Source organism: Tauraco erythrolophus, chromosome 5 (assembly GCF_009769465.1).
Source record: "Tauraco erythrolophus isolate bTauEry1 chromosome 5, bTauEry1.pri, whole genome shotgun sequence".
Taxonomy (NCBI): Eukaryota; Metazoa; Chordata; class Aves; order Musophagiformes; family Musophagidae; genus Tauraco; species Tauraco erythrolophus.
Genome location: NC_141469.1, coordinates 3,349,873 through 3,374,697, shown reverse-complemented (window position 1 = coordinate 3,374,697; position 24,825 = coordinate 3,349,873). Strand labels below are relative to the sequence as shown.

General features: G+C 42.4%; 1 protein-coding gene across 2 annotated transcripts; it reads right to left on the bottom strand.

Moving 5' to 3' along the window:
• Positions 1–256: 256 nt before the first annotated feature.
• On the bottom strand, positions 257–21,656 carry ZGRF1 (zinc finger GRF-type containing 1). 2 transcript variants are annotated; one of them, XM_086611707.1, is made up of 28 exons: positions 21,636–21,656; positions 21,433–21,513; positions 21,256–21,312; positions 20,603–20,788; positions 18,114–20,262; positions 17,734–17,816; positions 17,032–17,130; positions 16,422–16,595; positions 15,644–15,749; positions 15,457–15,563; positions 15,109–15,259; positions 13,898–14,556; positions 13,580–13,718; positions 12,879–13,063; positions 12,192–12,379; positions 11,460–11,599; positions 10,744–10,890; positions 8,754–8,868; positions 7,971–8,230; positions 6,583–6,742; positions 5,843–5,920; positions 4,856–5,003; positions 3,759–3,886; positions 3,324–3,447; positions 2,684–2,860; positions 2,439–2,573; positions 1,555–1,816; positions 257–372 (listed from the first exon to the last, which is right to left on the bottom strand). In XM_086611707.1, exons 1-28 carry the CDS (start codon positions 21,654–21,656, stop codon positions 257–259), a joined length of 6,375 nt encoding a protein of 2,124 aa, XP_086467833.1. The 2 variants fall into 2 exon arrangements, with proteins under 2 accessions (XP_086467833.1, XP_086467834.1); XM_086611708.1 differs by lacking the exon at positions 16,422–16,595.
• Positions 21,657–24,825: the final 3,169 nt, after the last annotated feature.

The window sequence follows — 24,825 nt, the reverse complement described above, 5'->3', positions numbered from 1 at the left end:
TGAAGAACAAAGAACAAAGGAACACTAATAATACAATTAGGTACTTTGTAAGCATAAAAGGATTTCAATTACCAAGCAGATAAAGTTGCTTTATTCAATTTTAGTCATACAGACAAGGGGTCAAAACACCAGTATCAGTGCACTGTGACAGAAACAAAATGTTCCCACATTCAATAAAAATACTAGATTTCCTATTGTTCTGGTAATTTTTATAGACAACGCAATCCATATTTTGTTCATAAAGGAGGCGCGCGTTTTATTTTCCCTTTTTCTTATTCTGTTCCTCTTCCTTCCATTTCTCCAAATAACGCTTAAGAATGTCATCTAGCTGCTGCTCGCACTGGCTTCCGTGTTGTAATCCATTTTCCCGTCCTAAAAGCAGCAATAAAGAGGATAATTACAGCATCCATCATGCAATTAGTGGTGAGAACATGTAGTCCCCCAAGCCTGTCAAAGGGCTATAATATTTCTACGTCGAAAACTGTTCTTCTTCAGAGTTCAACCATTAAGGAGACGCTTCCTTTGATGTCAACCAAGTAGGTAAATCAAATAATTACTCTTTTGGCACCTATTCTTGCAGTCATCTGTTGCTTTAGAGACTGAGCCCTCCCTTTGGAGTATCTGCTAAGGTAAGGCCCTACCCACTCCGAAGGGGGATGTGCCCCTCCACGAGGGACCCTCAGTGGGTACCAGGGAGTCGGATTAAGCCAGAGTTTATTGGATGTACTTAAGAGATGTGGACACTGTTCCATCGCTCGCTTCTCTAGTTAAAAGAAAATCTGCCTTCTAGCAGAGTTGCAACGGGTGCAGAGAGGCACCATAAGGTTTTTTGGTTCCTCTCTTTTTTTTAAGCAGGATTAGCTGGCAAATGTGTAAATACTCAACTGAAGTAAACCTCACAGCAAATACGTAGGAACACTCAAAATCTGATTTTCAAAAACTATTATTTCCCTCTGTGGTCCAATAAATCAAACACGTGTATTCACAAGACAGTGACCTGTAAACAAAGCAGTCAGGAATTACTTGGCAGAGTTACCTGATCTCCAATAGCATTGTTTTTCTCCTAGCAGCTCAAAATTTATCTTCCAAAAACAAGGAGTCCACAGTTACACAAAGATACTAAGCGTTTTTCTTTATTTAAGTCCTGTCTATTCAGAAATAACTGCTGTATAGAAGAATTTGTTCATAACTTGTCTCTGCCTGGCTCTACTGCGTGAAAGCAAACTGGGAAAGGACTAGAAATGCAGCAGTGGGTTTCAGCTCTCGTTACCTGCGTGCTCTTTGTGTGACTCTCAGAAGCTTTCTTCTTCTCTTCAGAAGAAGGAAAAGAAGTCTCCTTACTGGATAACAAATGCCCTTTGAATATAAAACCAGTTTGCAGGTACAACTGCAAATGCACAGCTTGCACACTTGCAAATACTTGCCTTTTCCTGCAGTATACTATATTTTATATGTAATAAATATACTGTTTAATATATAAAGCGTATTTCGCATAGTTTAATTAAAGAAGATAAGCGCATGGTTTCAAAAAACACAGGAAAAGAAAAATCCTACCTTTGCAGTGATGAATTACTCTTCCCCACAGTCTGTTCCTACTTAAACAGGCCAGATTTCCAACAATCAGCAAATGCCTCTTGGCTCTGGTGAGCGCAACGTTCATTCTCTTTTCTGAGTCTATGAACCCCATCTGCCTCGTTCTTACGCACGACAGGACAACGATCTCCTTCTCGGCGCCTTGGAAGGCGTCCACCGTGGACACCTGGACAGCTTTGATGTTGGAAGCCTCGGGGTGCGTGCCACTAAGCACCTTCTGAATCTGCAGGCAGAGGAACACGGATGGCCATGAGTTGGGCTGCTCGCCGTCAGTCACTTGCCTGGAGCAAACACACTCAGCGAGCCTGGAGTCTACTCAAGAGGCGAAGTAAGAAACTGCAGAGCGCAGTGATGCTAAAACCGCAGCTGATCGCAGGGAAACACCACGCAGTGAACCCGTGTTTGACAAAACAGACACAGTGGTGCCTTCGGGGTGGCAACCAGCGCTGTCGCTGGGTAGTCACGGCTGCCCGTGTCGTGCCTCGGGTGACTGAGGGAGGTACGACTCCAGCCGTGCCGCGCAGATGGCTCCGTTACCTGTCCTTGTCACACACCCCGCTTTGTGACAGCCCCCATGCATTTCTGAAAATTACGTGCTGTGTAATTTGATGGTTTTCTGAGCGTGCACGTGGAAGGTAAACAATTGGAAAGATTTTTTTTTTAATCATATCTTTGAATTAAAATATTTTAATGGAAAAAATACATATTTAAATTTGTTTTAATACAAAAGAGGAAGCATTCGTTTCTCACTTATGGTTTCCTCTTCCTAGCTGAAATGGAGCCTATGTTTAGAATAAACAAGTACATTTAAGAAAACTGTTTTATTGATGATGTGCTATACGAACCTTATACATCTGTGATTTATAAAGAGTAATCACACCAATTGCAGATCCTTCTACGCCACTTGCAGTAAGAGACTGGATGAGCTTGACTGTAAAATGGACTTCTGCCATGTTATAAAAGCTGTTGTCTCTTTCAGTCTGGCAATAGGGAAAAAAGATTTCCCATTTAGCTCTCACAAAAAGAAATCGAATGGAAGAAAAAAAACCTACAATATTGACTTTTTGTATAAAAAAGTTTAAAAACTTACTTGCTCTACCCCGTTAACGCTATAAAAACATAGTGTTGGAAGCCAGTCCAGTAAAGGACTTCTGTCTTTCTCAGAAACACCGTCTATCAGATTTCCTTCGTAGAACAGCTCGTTGGCTATGGCACTAATAGCAGGGTGACATCGGTACTGTGTCCGAAGAAGTATGGGTTTATGTCCCTAGAGAATTACGATACAGAAAGTGTGACTAGGAAAAGAACTATTGAATATTTTGCAATGCCAACTAGGTCAAACGAGAAATAAGTGGAAATAATTCCTGCAGTAAGCCGACTTAACCTCCGTGCATTCTGTATACTGTGTGGCTCTGTACAAACAGGATATATATAAATACCGTCGCCCCTCATTCTCCCACCTGGATTGAAAACTGCACAAAAAGATCAGAAGGCAGGATCTCACTGTTTTTCAATCCATTCTCGTTTTACATTTGTTACGCTTACTAATTTTCGTGCAGTGTGAAAATAACATTTACAGAGAAACGCGCCAGGATGCAATCTGCTTAATGAAAAAAAAACAGGCTGAAACCCTGATCCTCTGACATCTCAGCCAGGATTCTTCTAGTGGCTTCAACAGACCTGCGATTTCACCCTCCATCTTTTCCACAGATGTGGTCAGCAGTACGTACCATTAAGCAAAGCCGGTCGAAGAGCGTCTGCTCCAGTCCCTTTCCGTGAACGCTCTCAGACCCTTGAATAGTTGGCGGCAATTGCTTAGGGTCTCCGACAAGGACTAGCTTTTCACACTGAAACCTAAGTAAGAATGTTAAAAAGTTCTAAAAAGGATGTCAGACTATTCATAACGGAAGCTTGCGCTGTGTTTGTGCATCACAAAATGCTTCCCATCGGTCTCCCTCCTCCATCACCCTCTTTCCACAGCTAAAGTACCATGGTCACTCCGGGCAGGCAATAAAAGCAGGGCTCAAATTACTCTTCTTGCTTTCTAAGGTGAGACCTCACAGTTCACGCTCTGAACAAGACGTTCAAGTCTGGCCATTATTTGAGGCTGCGTCACTGCTAATGAGAAGTTAATTCCCTGCCAAAACACGAAAGGAAGGCTGTACCTGGCAATGGGAAGGAGAGAAGCAGGTTCCGTCATCTGACTGCACTCATCCAGCATCACCACAGGAAACCTGAGATTATTCAGGCACGGGAATGGGCAGGCAGCACAGGTCACTCCGACCACTTTTACCTTGGTTGTAGTGAGGAGAAAAGGGGCAGGCAAAAAGTTAAGGTCATTTAATAGTTAATCTCTGTGCAGTACATGACTGTAGCTTTGGCAGTAGAATACACCTGAATTAATTCTCAGCAGTTCTGCTGCGTGCTGTGTTGTCCTCACTGTGCCTTAAAAAATTCTATTCTAACTTCCAGTAAAAGGCACAGAGACGGATCCAAGGTCACCATTTCTTATGCTTGGGGTGTTTGTACATTGGAATCATTCATGGATTCATGTATTTTACGACTACATCTGGTCTGGTACCGAGAGAGTTCAGATTACACGATTCTCCAAAACCACCTGAGCCCCAGCGGCAAAAGCGGCAGGAAGGACCGCTCGGAATAAGCAGAAGAAACAAATTGCTCAGATCTGCTTTGCTACACTTGCTCTACAGCAAGCTGGGATTTTTTGAGTCTAGGACTGAAGAGACAAGGCAAATAACTGGAAAGAACAGAAGTTGAGAAGAATTTTCTACAGGAAGTAGTAATCTTAAAAGGTAATACTTGGATGAAAAGTTACTGAAAATATATTGGCACTTGATACTCAACTCTAGGATAGATTTGGCTCAGTCCCGATCTTTAACCTTTATGATTATATGAATTTTAGTTTCAAGGTGACAGTGCAGACTAGCTGCGCTCAGAAATTTTTCTCTCCCCACCTTGTCAACTAGGTTGGGAATATGAAATCAGCTTGCACTAAAGTTCAGAGAGAGCTTCTGTCCCACGTCACTGAACAGGAACAGCAAGGTCAACTCAGAAGTCATACGCAGGTAAGACACTAAGCTATACCTGTGGAATCAAACCTGTCCTAGTCCTTACTTTCATTTGGTTTTTCAAAACTAGGGGCTTGGCAGGTGTGAGAAGGGATTCCCAGTTTCCCTATGCGGAGCCTCGCGGATCAGACATAGCGACTCCCCGCTTTCCCATCCCATCACTCTGCCTGTACCTGTTGCAGTATAGTTTTATTGGTCCCCAGTTTATGTTGCTCGATACTCCTCCTTACGTATACTTTTTCAGCTGGAGTTAAATCTTCTTTCATGAGAGCAAGCAGCTCTTTTAACTGCTCATTTTCATTTCCGCAGCCAGCATGTAAACTTCAAAGAGATTTTATAATGTGTGTTACAATGACTGAAAATACCAGCGTTTGGTGAACACCCACTATAAAAAAATCACTGTACTTTATACATAAAAATACTTTACAACAATGTACAAATCTGACCTGGATCCAGTTGAGACAGACCAGTACAAAACCTGTTTTAAAACAGACCTTTATCCCACCGTGTCAGACTCTGCCACCCCAATCAGAGACATACACGTAGTAAACGACTTGGACAAGTACACAGCTGATTTCAGAGTGGAGTAGAACTGAGGCGTTTTCCATTCTCACACCATTTTAGACCCTTGGCATGCTCCTGACACCAAGGATTGGAAATTTAATCTTTAGTAATCTTCAACTTTACTTTGTTCTCTCAAATTGTGTTCAAAGTACTCTGCAGGTTGCTTACTTTTAAGTAGTTAAAGGACAAACCCCAGAACACTGTAGCAAAGATAACATGGGTAAATAGTTCAGAACTCATGAGCTGTTACCATTAATTCTCTGAACATTAAATTTATGATTACTTCTTCCTCGTTCTTATCCCTACAGCAGTACATACCTATTTCAAGTCTGTCTGTTTTGCTCTTCTTCCTTGTGTACACTCCCAAATCTTTAATATTTTGTTCTCCTCTACTACTTCCCATTTAAAAGCACTAGCTCTATTCAGCAAGAAGTGACATTTCTTAATCAAGATAAAACTTCTCCACCGTGCAGGGGGTGGGTAGTATGCCTGAGACAGGCACATCGCAATCACATTTTGAATTACTTCAAAATAGTCATTTTACTATCGTGAATCTTAGCTTGGCTTCAGATCCCTCAAAGACTAAGGATTCTTACCTGTGGGGAAGAATTGCTTTGGTGATTTTCCTAATACTTCCCACTCTGATAAAATGCTCAAATCCAAGATCGAGTAAACTGCAAAGAAAAAGAGATGATGCACGTTACAGAAACATAAAAAGAAATTCTGAAAACCTTAAAAGTGGTTCTAAAAAGGCTTAACAGACACATCAGAGCACCGAAGAAGAGAAACTCCTGCAATTAACCAGATGAAGTAACTGAGACCACAACTCAAGTAAATGAAAGTAAATTCCCTCATCATGATTTACCTCAAAAACGCTTCATGCCTCTAGGATTCTCCTCTCATAAATAGTCTTCCGTTTTTACTTTCCCTTCCTTTATCCTTCCAAACCATGAGTTTTATTTCATGTTAGCTTCATGCTGAAGCTTCCCAAGCCTCTTTCTGGCTCTCCCTCTCTCTCCATCCCTCCTTCCCCTGCCCTTACTGCTACTTCCTAAAGATTCCTAAGCAATGCCACGTTCGGACATGATGGATTTTAACAGCAAATTTGGTGGGAGCAGAGCCCAATATTTGTCTTACGTAACTTCGTGCAGCTGACTCTAAATTTTTTACCGTATGTGTGCTGTGCAAAGGAGCAAGGGTAAAACTAAAGCCCTTTCCAGGGAAATAATGGAATCTTTTTCAAGTGTCATACTGGAAATACCAACACAATTATCTTTCCCACGTAAAAGCATTATTGGTTTTGGAACAATAGTCTGTAAAAATCTCCGTAACCTACCCCAGCAGTATCCTGTCAACAGCAACGTTAGTGTAAGAAGCAATCAGGAGTTTCCATGGAGCTGCCCTTGGACCTTCTGTAGCTTCACTGCTTTCAAAGAGCTGTACTAGGAACAGGATCACAACAGACAGCAGATAGCTCTTTCCGGCTCCAAAAACACCTGGTATTTTGGAAGAAAAAGCCAAATTTACAAGTGAAAGTTTTCTAGAAAGTACAGTTTTGATCAATTGTTATAACTTAAGTTTATCTCACGAAATATTGTGCTGTGATTCCTGTAAAAACATTGCACGTGCTTGCTGCAGCAGCTGTAAGCATCCAGGAGAAAGCAGTTGCCTTACCCTTCACGTTTACTGCCTGCGGTAAGTTTACAAAAAAACTATAGAAGAGGAGAAGCTAAGGCATTTTTCCTAAATTTTCTGGCTGAATCCACGCATCACTTGCTAAGGAGTCTCGTCAATACACTGAAATAGTACAAATGCAAGTATCTGCCATACACATCCCTCATACCATGTCCTCAGGTACAGGAGAAGGAACTTGAGAGATTATTATTTTGGCAAGACTAATAATTATTGCTAGATGGATATGTCTGACAGCCTGGCAAAAGCTCAGGCAATTTAAGTCTAGTGGTATCTGTACTACAAGTGTCATTATTGTCATTTTTTGTCATTATTTACTTGGACAGGATCTGAAAACTTAGATTTATGGTAGCTGCTTTTCAACACTGATTTAAAAAAACAGTATCTTTGAACCGTTACTGGCCTTTTTGTGTGTGTTGAAAAGGGATAAAACAAAGATTGAAGGAAGTATAAATGAGCACGGAATAATGTGCAATAGAAAAAAAATTATATGATAATTTAGCAAAGCTGATACATGACAAAAAGTGGTTTTAATACAAAAGGAAATAAGCAGAAGATACAAAATAACTCTGATTTTGTGTATAGATCTTATAAGAAAGAGCTCTGTGCTTATGTAAGATCCTGCGAAAGGCAGAGGGCAGACTGGAGGATCAAAAGCTCTGTGCTGACAGATGTTACAATGTCAAGGTCATTATCAGAGGGGCCTCATCCAAGACATGAATTTTCAAGAAATGCATGAAGTAGGTGAGGACAGCAGCGTTGCAAACCAATTGGAAAGGATATTCCATACATGGAGGCAGTTTATCCAAGCTCACCTTTTGCACTGCATTTAAAACAAATCAACATTTAACCTAAACATAAGAACCTCCCTTTAGGTCTGCCTGGAATTGTAAAGGTAGAAGTATGGAAACAAGTTTACTCTTTTGTCCCTGAGAGAACTCAGGAGCGTTTCACTAACACTAGCGTGACATGTTCATTCACGTTTTTGCAAAGATACAACAGCAGCAAATTTCCCAATTCTTTGCCGCGTACCGCGTATGATGGTGAGAGGGAAGATCTGATGTTCCTTTGCTGGTTGGGAATTTTCGCACGAGGTCATCATCTGAGCTATCTGAACCAGGGAGGCAGCTTGATCTGGGTTCAGCGAGAACGTCTGGATCATCTTTGTCGCTAGTCTCATGGCCACTTCAGTGCTGACAGGCCCGTACATCACGGCGCGCTTCAGGCTGATGGCAGGTGGAATAAATTTTCTTCTGTCGGCTCTGTTTGGAGTGTTTTCTGAACCCAAATTCCTAAGGGAAATACAGCGGTCGAAAGTTGCGGTGTAATACTGCACGTGTGTAATTTCTGTCTCAGGGTTCTGCTAAGTCTGACACAGCTGACTTGGAAACGCCGAGGCTTCATGATTGCCAGCTGCCAGAAATATTTCATTTTTAGGTTTTGTGTCAAGTGACTCTAAAAACTGGGAAAGAAAACCAGTTCCTCTGAACCCCTGTGAGGCATATATATTAATACAGATCAGTCAGTGACTGTACTATCAGCCTAATGGTCGTAGTAACTCCCAATATTAATCTCCAGGTTGTAAAACATGGGCTGCAGGTAAGTTTTAAGGGAAAAAAAACTTAAAATGGAGTTAGAGTTACACAACCACTGTGTTTTCATTTCCACATCAACGAAAACTGCATTGTCAGGAGTTCATTCCTTGCACTCTTTTTCCGATTTCAGTTTTCCTCATCCACTTTTTACTAGGGCAAACTCAATAGTATTTTTTTTTGTTTTTTTTTCCTGACATATTGCACGTTCAGAGTAACTTACCTTTTCAGTAGAAACGGTATTAATGGTAACGTAGATGGATTGAAGTGCTCCTCCATGTTTCTTAAAGACGCAAGCTCACCGCTAGCATTACAAACCAGCAAGGCATGAACGACCGCTGGAAAGGCCACAGAGAAATAAAGTTAGGAAAAAATGAAATTACCCGAATTTCAAAGCAGCTAGATAAATTAATTACAAAATGCCAAAAAAAGTGATTAGCCTCCCGTGACAGAAACCAAGTTAACCCAGTTACTGTGTCTGATAATAGATGAGGAGAGAGCTCTAAGCCCTTCTTTCCAAGGTGGGTCATTTTGAGGTGTTTGTGATTCCAACATTAGGAACCTTCTGGGAAGGAAGCTTAGATAAAATTCCCTATTCATTTTAGAAACGCTCAAGATATTTAGAAGGCTTTGGAGTTTAGGAAGTGAATTTTTTAAGTAAACTGTCTGTATCACAAGAGCTAAGCAGATATTTTCTTTAAAAAGACAAGACCTCCCACGGGCTAGACTTGAGTTCCATCCAGCCTGTTTCCAAAGTGTACAAAATCAGATGCCTCGGAAAGAGTATGAGAACAGAATAAGTGTTCAATTGTATTTTTCTGAATTCCCTGCCAGTTTCCTAAGGCTCAGTGCTCAGGGATTACCTAAGTACCAGGTTTCTAATACGTCGAGTAACTCACCCACCTCTATTTTGCTGGTGTTTATCACTGCCAACAACTAAACATCACTTAAAGCCTCATTTGCATACACCTGAGGCTTTTAGTTTTGTAATGGTTACAGAATTACAAAATAATCTGTATTTATGATCGCAAAGAAAGTCAGGACCAAAAATTTCCTAAGAGAAAAGAAAATGCCGTGATTCGACAGCGTTACGACTGAAAAGCTTCACATTAACTCTTTTAGAGCCTGATTGCTCGAGAGGTTCAGTCCTGCAACTCACACTCAGGGAACAGACAAAACCAAACTTCCAGCTGCATTTGAAGCCCATGATTCTGACAGCGTGTATGCCCACGAAGACCTCGGGTGTCATAGTATTTTTTTTCTGTATTTTTTAGAATATTCTGAATGTAACTCAGAAGAGGAGTTTGTTTAACATAGTCTCACTGAATTGTGCTTTGCTCAAGAATGACTACATAAAGCATTATCTCTTTCTTTTACCAAAAAAACAAACCCAAAACTTTACCTTGATTCAACAGCAAAAATAAGAAACTTTTGCATTGGTTGGCAGCACATTTGTCATTTTTCTGTGACATCTATAGCAGACCCACGCTGTTTCTCTCTGCTTTTACGCCTCACTAAACTTACTGTTTCCAAAACACTGATGACAAAATATTACCAAAAAAACCTCAAACAAAAATGTTAAAACCAAAATGGATGGCTGCAACTTAGTTGGGAACAGCTTCTTAAAGAATAAAAAGGTCAGCAGTTCATTAAAAACCATCAGTGCTAGGTTTAGTAATATTTTCTTTTTAAAACACAATGATGAAAATAACTAAAACTGGATGCATTTGTTTTTTCTGGAATTTTGAAAGACGAATTTTTCAGTCATTCTAGACTGTAGCAACAAAGGCACAGCAAAGAATGTCAGGACAGCGAAACCACAGATTTAATACATGGCTTTTTATATAAATGCAAATTTTCCATAGTGAGTTATTTGCAATTTCTGTTTGTATGTTTTCAAGGATAGTAAAAACATATTTCTGTTAAGTACATTCCGACAGCCAATTTGCATTCTGTATTATATTAGTTACACCATTATTTATATTATCCTTGTTTCTTCATCACCCATTTAAAATTTCTTGCCAGCTACTTCCCAGGCTTAATTGCATTAAGTACTGCATTAAAATTACATATCCAAAGATACAAGGAAAAAAAATACTGTGAATAATCCCATATTAGACTGGAGAAGTTCTAATCTCATCCTTCTTTGCTGGCCAGTTTTTTCCCTCAATAGTTGTTTGCCACAATTGTGAAGTATTTCGTGTGGAACTCACTATTGGATCGCCAGTTTGAGGGACAGTAGCCTTTCAGCGGCAGTAATTCCACGTCGTTGTTGGAGGATGGTCCAAAGAAAGCACTACTTGCGATGAAAGTATCAAGGGGATCGAAGTTGAGAGTCTTGGAAACAACCCAGATATCATCTGTCAAAAAAACACAGACTTTGTAACATTTGAGTAAGTCAGGAGAGATGCGAAACAACTCCTGAAACACCAATTTTTACACCAAGTTCTCCTTAAGTATCATCTATTGGCAAACTGGGCTTTCCTGAAACGTCCCGATTCACAGATTTAACACACTCCAAACCACAGAAAGGACAAAGGACACGGAATTCATGTTTTTCTAAAGTAGCTGAGTATTTACAAGAAAAGATGAATTCTCGAGATACATCGTTGTCCTTCTAGAATAGTGAATTGAACACTGGAACAGGTTGCCCAGAGAGGTGGTGGCTGCTCCATCCCTGGAGACGTTCAAGGCCCAGTTGGATGAGGCCCTGAGCAACCTGATCTAGTTGGAGATATCCCTGTTCCTTGCAGGGGGGTTGGACTAGATGGCCTTTGAAGGTCCCTTCCAGCCCTAACCATTCTATGATTCTATGATCAGGGTTGCCAGGAGTTTAAAAATAGGATTCAGTTTTTCTCTTTGCAGATTAAAACTTGAAAAAGGCACGACATGACATGGACAATTCTTCTGATGCTTAAGATTTGCTTACCTTTGCTATAGAGAGAGTAATGCTCCTTCCTGCTTAGTTTGAGGTATAATTTGGATTTGGAATCGCCGTCAAATCTGGCATGTGTATTCATAAATTTCTTGAACTTACTACACTGCTGTGTTTGAATTTCAAAGGCTCTCCTGTTAAATTGTAATTTTTAGAAAAAGTAAGTAAACAATTGGCCTATTTTGGATTCACCACCAAAAATAAGAAAGCTCCACAGATCGGACCAAATGATACAGCGCAGATCTCAGTGGTTGTTCATCATCTTACATAACCAAGTTTTAAATACATCTATCTTGGCTGCAAAACACTTCTCTCATATTCAGCCCTAATTAAACTGTTTCCTCTACAGTTCAAGCAGCGCAGAATAGCCTGCGATACAACTTCTAACGTTAAAATGGAATCACTAAGAGAATAAATCAAATTCTCTTACGAAAGATTAAATGAACAGTAATCCAAATGCAACAATCATAAGGGATTTCATTAAGAAATTGATCAAGCTGCTGGTTTTGACTCTTGCTGAAAAGAGTGCCGACCTGAAATGCCATTGCTGTGAATATTATTCCTTCACTGGTCTGGCTTTTACATTCCTACACGGAATTGTAGCCTCTTTAAGCATAGTTACAGAATGTGTCTGTTAAAAGCAACTGAAATCCAGAGCTACTGGAATATTTACAAATCCTTCAATTCAGGTCACACTTGGGAAAAGCGCGTAGCGTTTCAGAATACCTCACCAAAAGCTGGCATCCCTCATAGACAGAAATCTTCTGACTTCTGAGGTATGTCCCAATACTTTTTATATCATCAAGCACTGCGCTAGGTCCGGATTTTATCTGTGTGGGGCTCGCGTCTTCCATCCACTTGAAAAACGAACACCGTTCAGCTTTCGGGGCATCACAAGCGTAGAAAAAACGACCCTAGGGAGGGGAAAAAACCAAAACCAAAAAAAAAGACCATTAGGACATTAAAACAAACAAGCAAAAAAAAAAAAAAAAAGTAAAGCAATGGACTGGTACTTGCCACTATAGAAATAATCAGATAAACACTTGTGTTTGACTGAAAAACACAAAGGTGTTCCCAAAACTCTCAGCTTCTGAAGCCAGTGTGTGTAATCATACCTTACAGAAATTCCATATAACCTAGAGATTATATATTTATAGTAGTATAATATATTGTAACATATATTCTGTAATTTATATATTACATATATAAAGCTGTTTCTGTATGGAGAGAACTATGACATCAACAACTCTGGACACTAGTGGATGCTACAAATGATCTGAAAAGCGATCCCTACCACATGTTCCTTTAACCTGCAATTGTAAATCATACAGAATTGCTCTGCATTGTTCCCACAATACAGTTGAACGCCAAACAAACACCCCAAACTGTCCGCAGACAAGGAATAAACAGCACCTGGTTTTGACCTTCTTTTTTAACCATGAGGAGCTTAGCGGGATGCATGTGATTGCAGAGCGGAACGCGGCTCTCCTGGCTCTCACTTTGCCCACCTCCTGACGCTGTCTGAAATGATACATCCACTTTCGAAAGAGCGCTGTGTAATCTTTGTGACAACTCGAAGAGTATTATGTTTAATTGCTCTTGATGAAGAACGGAAAATAAAATAATTAGCACAGTATTAAAACATTTACACAACATCAAAATGCATTTTCATTTGAAAATTGCAGTCCCGACTCGAAATCAAAATATGAGTCCCCAAGAAACCATGTGACCTGCAAAATTCACATACTACACGTGCAATTATTTTGTTCTAACTGCCTTCCTTTTATTCAAATCACATAGAAGTACATGGCACCAAATGATCCGAACACTAACTAACTGTTAAAAATCCCGCACCGCTTAGATAGGAATCTGAAGACTGGTAAACAGACACGAGCTCACGTAGTTGAACAGAAGTGTACTGGTCTTTTGGTTTGTCTTTGGAATTTTGGGTGTAGACTGGATATATTTCAGTATACATATCCAAAAGGAAATGCACACAGTGGTTGCAATAGATGATATTGATGATCTCTCTCCCTCTCATCCTGCTTTCTGAAGCTTCAGAAATACACTGTTGAAAAATGACAGGGTTTTACAGATCATGCTGTTAGACGTACCTGTCAGAGCAGCTCTAAAAACCTGCTTGTAGTGAACATGAGACTGGAACACAGTTGGTATGGAAATCTTTCTTTTAGGAAGATGAGCGTATTTTACTTTATCCACATTAGGAAAAGACAACTCAGAAATCACTACGTCCTAAAAACCAGAAAAAGAAACCATTAGCAGCTGCTGTTCTATAGCTGAGACTCCTGTGTAGAAACACTTGATCTAATCATGCTGATAACATCTTGCAGGATATCAGATAAACACCTTTACTTTGTCCAGAAAAACGTGTTTCTGTCACTTTTTCAGGTTTTGCTGGAGCAGTTACACACCTGGCTGTCTCCTGTTACGGTGTGGCAGCTCAGATGACTTAACACCTTTTGTGTCGCTTCAGCCAAAGGCGTCTGACTGAAGTGCAGAGAAAGTAACTTCCTCTCTGAAATCACATCTCGGCCACTGGTATTCGCACAGCGTTTCCCAAGGATGCTCTTGGCTGTCAGCAGGGGTGCAGAGCCCGGAGCGCTTTTATCCACAGCACTGCTCTCTCCTGTGGCACCCAGCGGCATTCCAAGGATGTTCTCAGCACAGGTGTCATCGCTCGCTTCCTCATCATCGCTGTTTTGAGTTATCGAGTCACACTGAACACTGTTTTGATATTTTAGCCACTTGCTTTGTCTATGCTGAGAAGTCACCTTAGGGAACACCAGTTGTATGGATTCCCTTTGTCTCTCTTCCGGATACTCTCCAAACACAGAGGTTTCATCATTTCTGTCCTCAGGGCCAAAAGCACTTAAAGGAAATACCGCCGACTTGTTGCATAAACGGGCTGCTGAAGAGCCGAAAGACGGCTGGACCTCCTCGCTGTCAGTTGGATAAACCGCGCCGGGAATCTCCTCAGCAACAGGAAAAGTGACAAACGGGGTTCGTGTTTGAACTGCAAGTTTCAATCTTGAGAGGCTGCATCCCTCTGGATAGCTGGATTTCTCCCGTGCTGTAAAGCAAATACATCTTACAAGCAACTTGTACCACTTACAGACGGCACATTAACTTCAGATGTACAAAAAACTAAGATAAGTAAAGAATTCCGAGTTTTTCCTTCCACATCCTGTCTTCTAATTGGCAAGCTCTTCCTGTCACGCCTGTGCAGTACCGCGCTAAATTTCCATATGACACGAGTAATTTCAATTGTAATTCTTTTAATGCTTAAATCCCTATATTCAGAACACACTTCTGTAGGCACTCTACATGTATAAAAGAAAATGTTTGGTACAAATTATTCAAACATTATCGTGTTCTGTAGGTCATTTGAGATTCTTGGTAGGTCAGTGACAGCTGCCGACTGGAAAACAAACAGCTTAACATTTGCTCCTTTTTCCAATAAGATCACTCACAAAACTAGGAAAAACGTGTGATGAACCCAAATCAGACTCTGTAGTTACCCAGACATATCTCAGTGTGCAGCACCCAGGGTAACTTCAAAAATCCTCAAAAGATTTTCTAGCAAAAATACCGTAAAGTACAATTATAAACTATAATTTCTTACTGAAACACATTTCTGAAAGTTCTGGTTTACTCGGCAAGATCCTGTGTGTCAGGGGCTCTTGGATGTCTCCGATAGTTTCCTCGCTTCCTGAAGCTGGAAAAATTGTAGAGTCTGGATCAAGTGAAGAAGTCAGTTCTGCTGATGAAATCATCTACAGATGAAGAATTAACATGTCAAGTGAAGGACCAGGAAAAAAAACTTGGTTATAGCTCTGTTCTCTCTCATCATTCTAAACAACTGAAACGTCTCTCAGAGTTGAGAGAAAACAGTTTGAAAACTAAGAAATTGCTACGGTGAACACACAGGAAACGAGGCCAACAAGATCTAGAAGGGACAGTCAATTCACACCTTGTCAGGTTGCCATGAATTCCACTGTGTCTGCCTCAAATCGGAATGTGAAAGTGAGCCTGACGTTGTCCGTGGTGGAACGTCGGAATACACATTCCGTGCCAACGCTAGGACAAACAGGCAAAGGACACGAGTCATGCAGAATAATTGTTCTGAGGCCAGTCGCTGCCATTCTGCTTTCACTTACGGGACTGATCTATTCCCAACTCTTCAGTCATGTCAGACTTCTTGGGAAAATTCTCTTCTCTGATAAAGTTGGTATCATCCTCAGGAAGATTTCTTGAGCCTGGAGACTTAATCCAAAAAGTATAAGCAAAACCTTGTTATGAATTGAACTGTTTCTCCTCTATATATATAAATATTATCTTTGTGTGAAACTTATTTCTAAATCTTATTTCTAGATATAATTCTTCCGTATCTCTAGCCCATTCTGGAAGAAAAAAATGAAATATCAGTTTTCTTCCCTTATTTTAAATACTGAAATATATACTGTATTAGAAAAAAATATTTTATTTAATGTTGCATGCCATGTTTCTTTGCATCCAGGAGGAACAGAATCACGATCCGAGAAAGATTAAACCCTCGCTTTGGAACTTTCTAGCAATTAAATATCAAATTTCAGATCCAGTTGAGGTGAATACTGCACTGCTAACACCAGGAAACAATCACTATAAAAGCCCCCTGCCACTTCTCTCTAGAGCAAGTCTCTCTGTTTAATATCACACCTTCTGACCATGTACATTTTCCAAGTGAAACTCATCAGAGGAAAAAAAAAACAAGTTACATCTTGTGAAAGCATACTCTTCTGCCAAAGGTGAGTAAAAATAATTGCCTAACTGCAAAGTTTTAACCACCGGTTAGTGTTTTGACGTGATTGTAATATTCTAAACACGACCTCTCTTCTATCCTACATTTCCTTTCTTGCACCAAGGTTACTAAGAATAATTTTGAAAAAATTGTTTTACCTGCCTGAAGTCAGAGGGGACATAATTGCTTGAAAACAAGGGTGACAAAAACCTCTCAGCTGCAAACTCCGTATTATCTGGGTACTGCTGCCATCCTGGCTGGGAGCAGGGAGCTCTCAACATTATCTCACTGGCTGCTGATCCCTTTACTTCGTGTCCTTGAAACGCCACGGGCTACGCAATATATCGAAATTATTAACTGAAAATAAGTACTGTTCTGGAACTATCTACAGTCAACACAGGTACTTTGCATACATACAACAAAAATAATCTGCTGGAAACCGCAGAAGAGAAAAAAAAAGAAAAAAAAAAGTGCTTTTCTCTTTCTTTCTCTTGCACTCCTGCCACTCAGCAGCAGTGAAGTTTTTGCACAAATCTCTGTCAACTGAAAACGGATAATCTGATGTAATATGTGCAGTCTTTTTTTTGTGTTGTGAAATTTGAGTTTAAAACTCTCAATGGAAAACTTCCCACAGACACGCGTACTAAAAAGTGATAAGACTGGCTAAACGTTTTTTAGGACTTACTGTAGTACACTGCAAATAGCAAACCATGGAACTGAAATTGAAGAAACACTATTCCTTGTACTTCAGTTCCACAGAAACTGTACCTTTGGTTGGCAGTCAGACGTCCTCGGGTCTCTCTGAGCCGTGGCTATTGGCAGAACACATGCCTCTCTTTTCAGTAATAAATTGTCCAAAGAGTTGGGCTGCATAGAAAAGTAGCAAAAGCTAATTAGTCTAACAGTTTTTATTTGGAAGCCAGAACAATCCATGTTAGGATAAGGAACTATGTTTGCTTTTCAAATGAGAGAGGAAAACGAGAAGAATTTAATCCGAAATCTTTCTTTCTCTTTGGACAGATTGAAAGAAAAAGACTTTTAATAGCGTTGGACAAAAATCCATGTGAACCATCAAGCACAAACAGATTTCCCAGTGTATTTCAGCCCAGGTGCTAAAATTCCTGGGAAACCCATGTGTTCAAAAAGAGAGTGTGAGAAAAGAAACAATAGATGGGAAAAGAAGATGGGGCAGGGAAGAAGTACCAGACATACTAATGTGATATTAAACATAACTGAATATTCCCATTTTGCATTAAGTTTCTTGTCACACATTAGGCCTCCTGAACATTTACTGGCAAGAGGGTCTGCAGGAAGACATCTTCCGTTTACTATCAGCTTCTTAGTCAATGCCTCTAAGCAATTGCCAGCTCAGCTGCTATAGTTTCATAAACCAAGAATTTTATTCCAGAAGCCTGGTGGAAAAGGAATGTATCTTGTACAGATAGATATACGTAGTCAAAAATTGCTTACCATAAGGCCAGAAGAATCAAAGTAGGAACATGAAGATGCCTGTACACTTTCCGAGTAAGGCATTTCTGTAAACTGGTTTATAGCTACAAGAGATGGAAAAGCACAGTAAGTGACAGTTGCAGTATTCTCTTCACATGGAAACATCTGAAGAGCAAACCTTACCCATGCAAATAACGGCACAGTTAGCATTTAATGAACTAAAGCAAAGACAGACACAGACTTGGAGCCCACGCTGTTGCTTTAAACACTACAAATTGCACGAGAGAACTTTCCTCCAGCATGATTTCTGACTATGAATTGTCCAGCAGGAGAGGTAAGAGCAGAGAAGTCACACAGGTACAGTCAAACAGAATTCATGTTAAAACAGAAGCTGGCCTAACCTTCATCTTTCACAAGGGGTTCAAATATCTCTTTAGAAGTCTCTGCTTTGTGTAATACGCTATTATTTTCCTCCATCTTTTGTAAGCTTTCTAATGCTGTGCTATGTTGGGTCAAAGCTCTCAGAAGAGCGATGCTGTTTACCAAATCAGGAAGATCCGAAGAATTTTCAGCCGTTGTCGTGCATTTCAGGCAATCCATTCCTGTTCTATCCCCTTTGCAGGCTTCACGAAAGGCATTTATGCTCTCTGCGTTTTCAAACTCCATTTCACCTATGGCTGTTTCCTCTGGAGATGAAGGGCCTTTTCCTAAAGGACAGATAGAACTTGTGGAAATGAGAGTATCTTCCTTTTGTGAAATGCCAAAAACCTTTTGATGGTCTTCTGCAACATATGAGAATGAGCCACAGGTAGCATCCAATTTTCGTGACAAAGGACTGTTGGGTTTCAAGTCATCACTCTTAGTACCCCACAAGTGTTCTAAACCAGCCTCTGGGGATTTCATGCCTCCGAGCTGTACAACATCTTCTTCAGTCCTTTTGTCCACTGCAGAAATTATTCTGCTGGTAGAAACACAAGAAATACTTTCAGTTTTCTCAAACATACTGGTTTTAGGGTGACATTCCTTAATGTCTGCCTCACCAGGCAAAAGATCAGAGTGCTTGCTTTTTATCCATGACACATCATTAATGGTACGTGCTGCGCAGCCATCAAGATCCTTCTTGTTGTTTGTAGCTTCAATACTTAATTGACTTTCATTAACATCTTCTACGTGGTGTCCGTCACCCAAAAGTTCCACTTCAGTTCTGGTCTGGTTTGCAGATTCTTCTGCAATTCTCCCTGGATCTCCAGCATTGTCGTCACAGAGCTGAGATGGTGCACCCTCAGCGCAGAGATTTCCATCGTCCTCTCCGTGAAACGTTAAACACTTTTCTTCGTTTGTACTGTGTGTCATTACGTCACCATTTTGTGCTGCATCTTCTCCCTGGAAACAATCTGAACTTTGTGAAAGCACATCTCCTCCAGTGAGCTTGTTCCTGTCTCTTTCACACAGATCTTGGTTGTCTATGTCATTAAAATCAAAAGCCTCCATTAGATTAAAGTTCACCTCCATCACCTGTTCATCTGGACCACAGTCTTTGCCAGGCAGACCTAATTCCTCCTTTCCAATTCCAATTCCAGTCAAGGTTACGTCCACAGAGAGCTCGGGGTCACTGGGCACTCTTTCTGAATTTGGTCTGGGCTGAAGCTCACTTTGCAACTTCACAGATGAATTCTCCTCCCTGTATCTGGAGAGATTTTTTCCAAAGGTGATTGGACTTGCTGAACACGAAACATTCCCCGAGGATGGGACAAACTGACTGTCGCTCATTCCGCTTACGGTGGATTCACATAGGAAGCAACTATTTGTGTTGCAAGGATCTTGTAAATCACGACTGAAATTATTTGCCTTTTTGTCATGTCTCTGTCCTGTGACTTCTTTATCACAAGGTTGTTCAGCTGAATTTGGAAGCATTTCAGCATTCCATTCCTTTTCATCCTTCACAGTTCCCTTCGTGAAAGGCAGGTGCTGAGTATTTTGAATGAGTCTTTTGGCAGGGTTGCCTGGAAAAGCAGGTAGGATTGTGCTTTTTTGGGTAGATGAACCATCTGTGTTCTCTGATGCCTGAAACCCAGACAGACACTCTGTGACTTCAGACCTGGTTTGCTCTCTGCACCCTTGTGAGGGTTTAGACTTCAGAAGAGCGATTATCTGTGCCGTGCTCCTGATGCTGTGCGACACTGCCCCGTGACCCGCTCTCTGACTGCTAGACTTGGCGTGCCCAGGGATTACAGGAGATACCGGCTTCCCAACGGACTGACCGGAATTTTGTTTCTCTGCCTCCTCACATCTGTCAAGAAACGGAGCTGAAAGCAGTGAGGAGAGAGTTGGGTGTTCTCTGTCACTGTCTGTACACACATCTTCGCGAAAGCCTGCGGATAGACTTGTTTCTGCATCCTTCTTGCAAATCGTAGAAAACAACGGAGAGGTCATATAAAACTTGGATGGAAGAGTACCCTGACACTCCTTGGATAACGGCAATGTTGTCGGTTTTTCTCCGTCTTCCATTGTTGATATTTTCTTTTCGACTTGGCGTGGCCCTTGGAAACCCTAGGAGAGAAATTTTAAATAAATTCTCATCAGAGATCAACGCCACATTTTGTAATCAAAATGTTGAAAATAGGGCACACTCCGTAAAATATATTGTGATCAGGTAGCACACGACAATCCCACAGGTGTATAGAAATAATCTCACGCCCTCGCCATTATCACTGCAGCCTTAGCAAGAGCAATCCTGCTAAACCAAGCGGATTTAGTCAACTCTGAAAAAAAATAGCTGCCAGTAACACGTTCTGGCTTACGGTTCCAAAAAAAACCAGGAAGACACGATCAATATATGCACTGTTCATTCAACGATGTGCCTCTGTTTCATTTCAAAACAGGAACATACTGTAAACTTCCGTTTCAAGCCGACAGACAGATGTCTTGGAGGCAGAACACCAGGTTTTACACCGTTTCTATCCGCTGCTGGAGTTTCTGCTTTCCTTGGCTGATCTTCCAAAGATTTTTCGTTTGCTTTTACCGCTTCAACTGTGATCAAATATCGTTCACCTTCTAAATGATCTCCAGCGTTCACCTAGAAAAGAGAAAGCAGCAGCGTGTACATGATAGTCCTCTATAGGGAACAGTAACACTCTTCTAAATAAATATTGTCAGAATTGTAAGGACTTATGTGTAAAAATTTCAGAAATTTCTACCCAGTATATCACAGCTGCCAGATAAATACTTAGATTAAATTGTAGATTAAATACTTAGATTAAAATATACTAGAAAGCATGAGCACTTAGCTTCAAATTACACCTATGGAATGTATCCCTGTCATCCACTGCTTTTCCCAAAAAGGAATAAAATTCCATAAAACCTCTGCATTGGTTCTGGAAAAACAATAAGACTTATGAATAAATAGAAGCTGTTTTCATCACAGCAGAGTTCGACATCCACAACAAGAAAAAGCACTACCTTTGTTACCAAACAAGAGTTCGAAATGCTTCCTGAAACACAAAGCACAAAAATAAATCAAAAAACCCTCCAAATAAAATCTACCTGAGATGTTATAAAAATACTCTCCAAACATTGTCCTTTATCATCAAACAGGACAGCCTGCAATGAAAAAACAGAATTTTAAATAACTGTTATCTCACAGATCCACTAGATTGTCCCTGACAATCCAGCAGTAGCAGATGATATTAAATCCAACGGGATTAAATCTGGGATGCTCACCTTATTTCTGCCAGTTGTAATCCTCAGAATTCCATCTTGCCACGTTTTGGATTTTTTCATTTTTTGGTGAGTGTACAATACCTGTTTTCAACGTGTAAAATGTTGAAATAATAAGAAGTAGGAAAATGTTTAAATAGTACAGCAGCTACAGCGTTTTTTAATTTATTTGTACTTAATTGCACACACTGTTAAAAATCACTTACAGTAAATTCCTGAGCAGCCATCGCTTCGGCAAAACGGTGATCCAACAGCTTATTTCACCAACACTCGCGTCTCCCTACAGCCTGAGGGACGGGGAAATGTTCGGAATCCACCAGAGTTGTGAAGGAAACGCATTGACAAAAAAAACAGATGTCAGTTCACTTTTTCTCCCCCCCTCTCAAAAGACGGGAGCTAGATGGGAGTAGCTGATGTGGGCGTTTCAAAGAGAAACCTTGGAAAGAATCTAACAGAAGGACTATTGGCAAAAAATGGCTTTTTTTACAGATGCCAACATATTTTCTAACTTTCAGGGGAATTCATTCGTTTAAACGACTGGCTGGCAGCTCTGAAAACTCGAGCGATCGTACAGCTATTCAGAATTAACGAATTATGCTCAATGCCTTGACTTGCAGAAAAAAAACAAAACACCACAGAAGCCGTTAACAGCCTAATTTTGTCCCAAGTTGAGTGAGTCTGGACTCGGTCATGCGTGCTTAGTTCCCGCTACAGATAACTGACTCTCAAAACCGGTTGCCCATGAGGTCAAACCTGTAAATATGCTTAAAGTTGGATCACGACAGCTTTTCAAGTAGCCTCTGATGATGAAACCAGGCAAAAATTGTCACGAAAGCAGCTCTTCCCCCGAGGCTGCGACTTACTGGTCTAGGTGCTGGTCTGCAGTATGTGATGATGTGACGCGCATCCGAGCGACGACCGTTCGGTCCGTTAACGGCACTGCAACGGAAACGATCGTGAACGTTAGACGGTCCTGCCGCGGATTAGTGAGAAATTATGTTTGATATTCTTTATATTAAGAAACTCTTCTCTTTATTCAAGACAGGAGAAAGGTTTATGCTGTTTGTTACGGCTGCCACCTTCTTGTCAGTCCCCGGGTGCTTCGTGAGGTGTGAAACCTTGGCGAGGGACGCCCTTACAGGGCGCAGGATGACTCCCGCGAAAAGCAGCTGGACGAGTGCTCTGGATCCCTAGGGAAGGCGCCGGGAGCAAGGAGGAGCAGGACGGCTGCCGGCACACATCCACACACGTCTGCTGAACCCACCTTCTCCACGCCGCCGAAACAGCCCCGGTAAACGCTTTTCCGCCCATCAGCCATGAACATTTCCTTCAGCGCGGCGCGTTCCGCCCGCGGCCGCCTACCCGGAGGCTTCCCAGAGCTACAGGGAGCGCGCCCCGCGGGCCGCCCTCCGACCCCGCGCGCAGCCACCCCGCCGAGGGGCCCGCCAGAGGGCCCGGCCGGAGCCCCGTACCCCGCTCAGCACCGCCGCCGCGCTCCCTCCCCGCCTTCCGAACTTCCCGCCGCGGCCCGCCCGACGTCACAGCGCCGCGACGCCGCGAGGAAATCACGTGCACCGAGCCGAGGCGCGCCCGCCGGCTGCGCTGCGCATGCGTGGGCGGCGCCGCGGGGCTTTTCTCCCTGTGAGGGGAGCGCGGCGCGGCGCGACTGACGCCGCCGGTGGCGGCGGAAAGGCGGCGGGGGCAGGGCCCGCCGCGAGAGGCGGGCGCGGGCGGCGCGGTCCGGTGTCCCCTGAGCGGCTGCGGCGGCAGGTCAGTGGTGCGCGGTGGGGGGCGGAACGGGCGCCATGGGGGTGGCGGCGCAGACAGGGGGCGCTGCCGCCCCCCCCGTTAGCCGCTGGGCGCATGCGCGGAACGGCGGCCGTTGCGCTGAGGGAGGTGCGCGCGGCGGGCGGGAGCCGTCTTGTCGGGTCAGCGTCGCGCCCCTTCGCCGTCCGCCGGGCTCGCCCGCGGCAGCCCGCCCTTCCCCGCCCCGCGCCTGGCTTCGGGGCGCCCTTCTTTCCCCGTGCCCGCTTTTCGCGCTGTGCGGCGCCTTCCTGAGGCGTTTCAGCCGCCCTTGTCCCTCAGCGTGTTGCCGCGGCTCTGCCGCCTCAGCCGGGCTGGTGACTGCGCCCTCAGGTGAAGCACTTGGAGGAAAAGGTCCCATGTTGAGAGGGGCGCGTGAGGAGCGGCTGCCTTGGGGCTCGTTTGCCTTGTTTCGTGTGTGAAACACCCACGAGCAATGGCAGCAGCAGTGCTGGAGCTGGCGGTGGTCAGTGGTGGCGAAGCTACGATGGTAGCCCGTCTCGGGAACCGGGATTTAGCCCGTTACTCCAGCGGCAAAGACTGTCGGAGCTAACAAAAAAACCCGTGTTTCGCGTTGTGTGTTTCCCATTTGTTTAAAGGATAAATAAGACGAAGTTCTCCTGTGGTTGTGAAGCGGTTTTGGGGCAGACTGTGTGCAGCTGCAGAGCGTCCACTCCCGTACCCGCCTCTCCTGCTCCGGAGTGCTTGTGGCTGCTGGTTCTCTTCGTTACCTCCGTAATAAGTTGGTTTAACTTCCTCGTCCAGCGAGAAAGGACCAGAAAATAGCAACTTATTTCTCAGGGCACACAGCTGAACTGGCTTAGCGGAGGGTGAGGTGCTGAGTAACGAGTCAGGTGAGAGAGCTGGGCTGCCCTTTTGGTGCCAGTGAACTGTGGGTTCATACAGCTCAATCCATCTCATCCTATACTGGGGCTGCAGGCCTGTGTTTCATTAAAATCTCCCTTTCCTGCTCTTGTGATGGCAGAGGAAAGGGTAAGCCCAGCTGGGCTGACCCAGTGGGGTCTGCTTGTGGCTGGAAACAGCCTTGACACCCGTCACTGTCATGTGGGAGCAAAGCCGTTTCTGTTTGTTTTGTGACATTTCTTCAATGCTTTAGATTGGGTTTAAAGCCATGTGTTGTGATTCCTTAAGATGGGGAAAAAGCAGAGTGTTGTCTGGTTTTAGGTTAAGAAAATTGTGCTGGTCCCACCGTGTATGAACTTCTGTCCTTTCTTAGCTCGTTTCCCATAGAATAGGAAACTTGTGTGTATTATTAAAGCAACAATAGCCAAGGTGCATTACAGAATGTGTAGTTTCAGGTTTGCTCAATATTGACATTTATTTTGGATTAAATGTCCAGAAGAGGAAGTGTTACCACTGACTACATGGCAACGTTTTCATAGTGTAAAAAGTATTTTGAATTATTTTTTCTCCTTCCTCTGCCCCTCCGTTTTGCTGTTTAAAATTCCCAAAGGAGGCACGCATTTGCATCAATGCTTAATATAAAAGATTAAAGGATATTTTTTATAAGTGGAGCGCTGTTTATTCCAGACCCTGGATTATAGTTGAATTTGATTATGTTTTTCTAGATCT

Excerpts from the sequence above, each read along its gene's own strand:
- ZGRF1 (XM_086611707.1), bottom strand. The coding sequence starts at position 21,656 with ATGGCTGCTCAGGAATTTACT. Across the intron at positions 15,750-16,421 it reads TCCCCTCTGACTTCAGGCAG|TCTCCAGGCTCAAGAAATCT; the intron begins GTAAAACAATTT and ends TTTTGGATTAAG. Across the intron at positions 14,557-15,108 it reads ACTTTCAGAAATGTGTTTCA|CACGGGAGAAATCCAGCTAT; the intron begins GTAAGAAATTAT and ends TTTGCTTTACAG.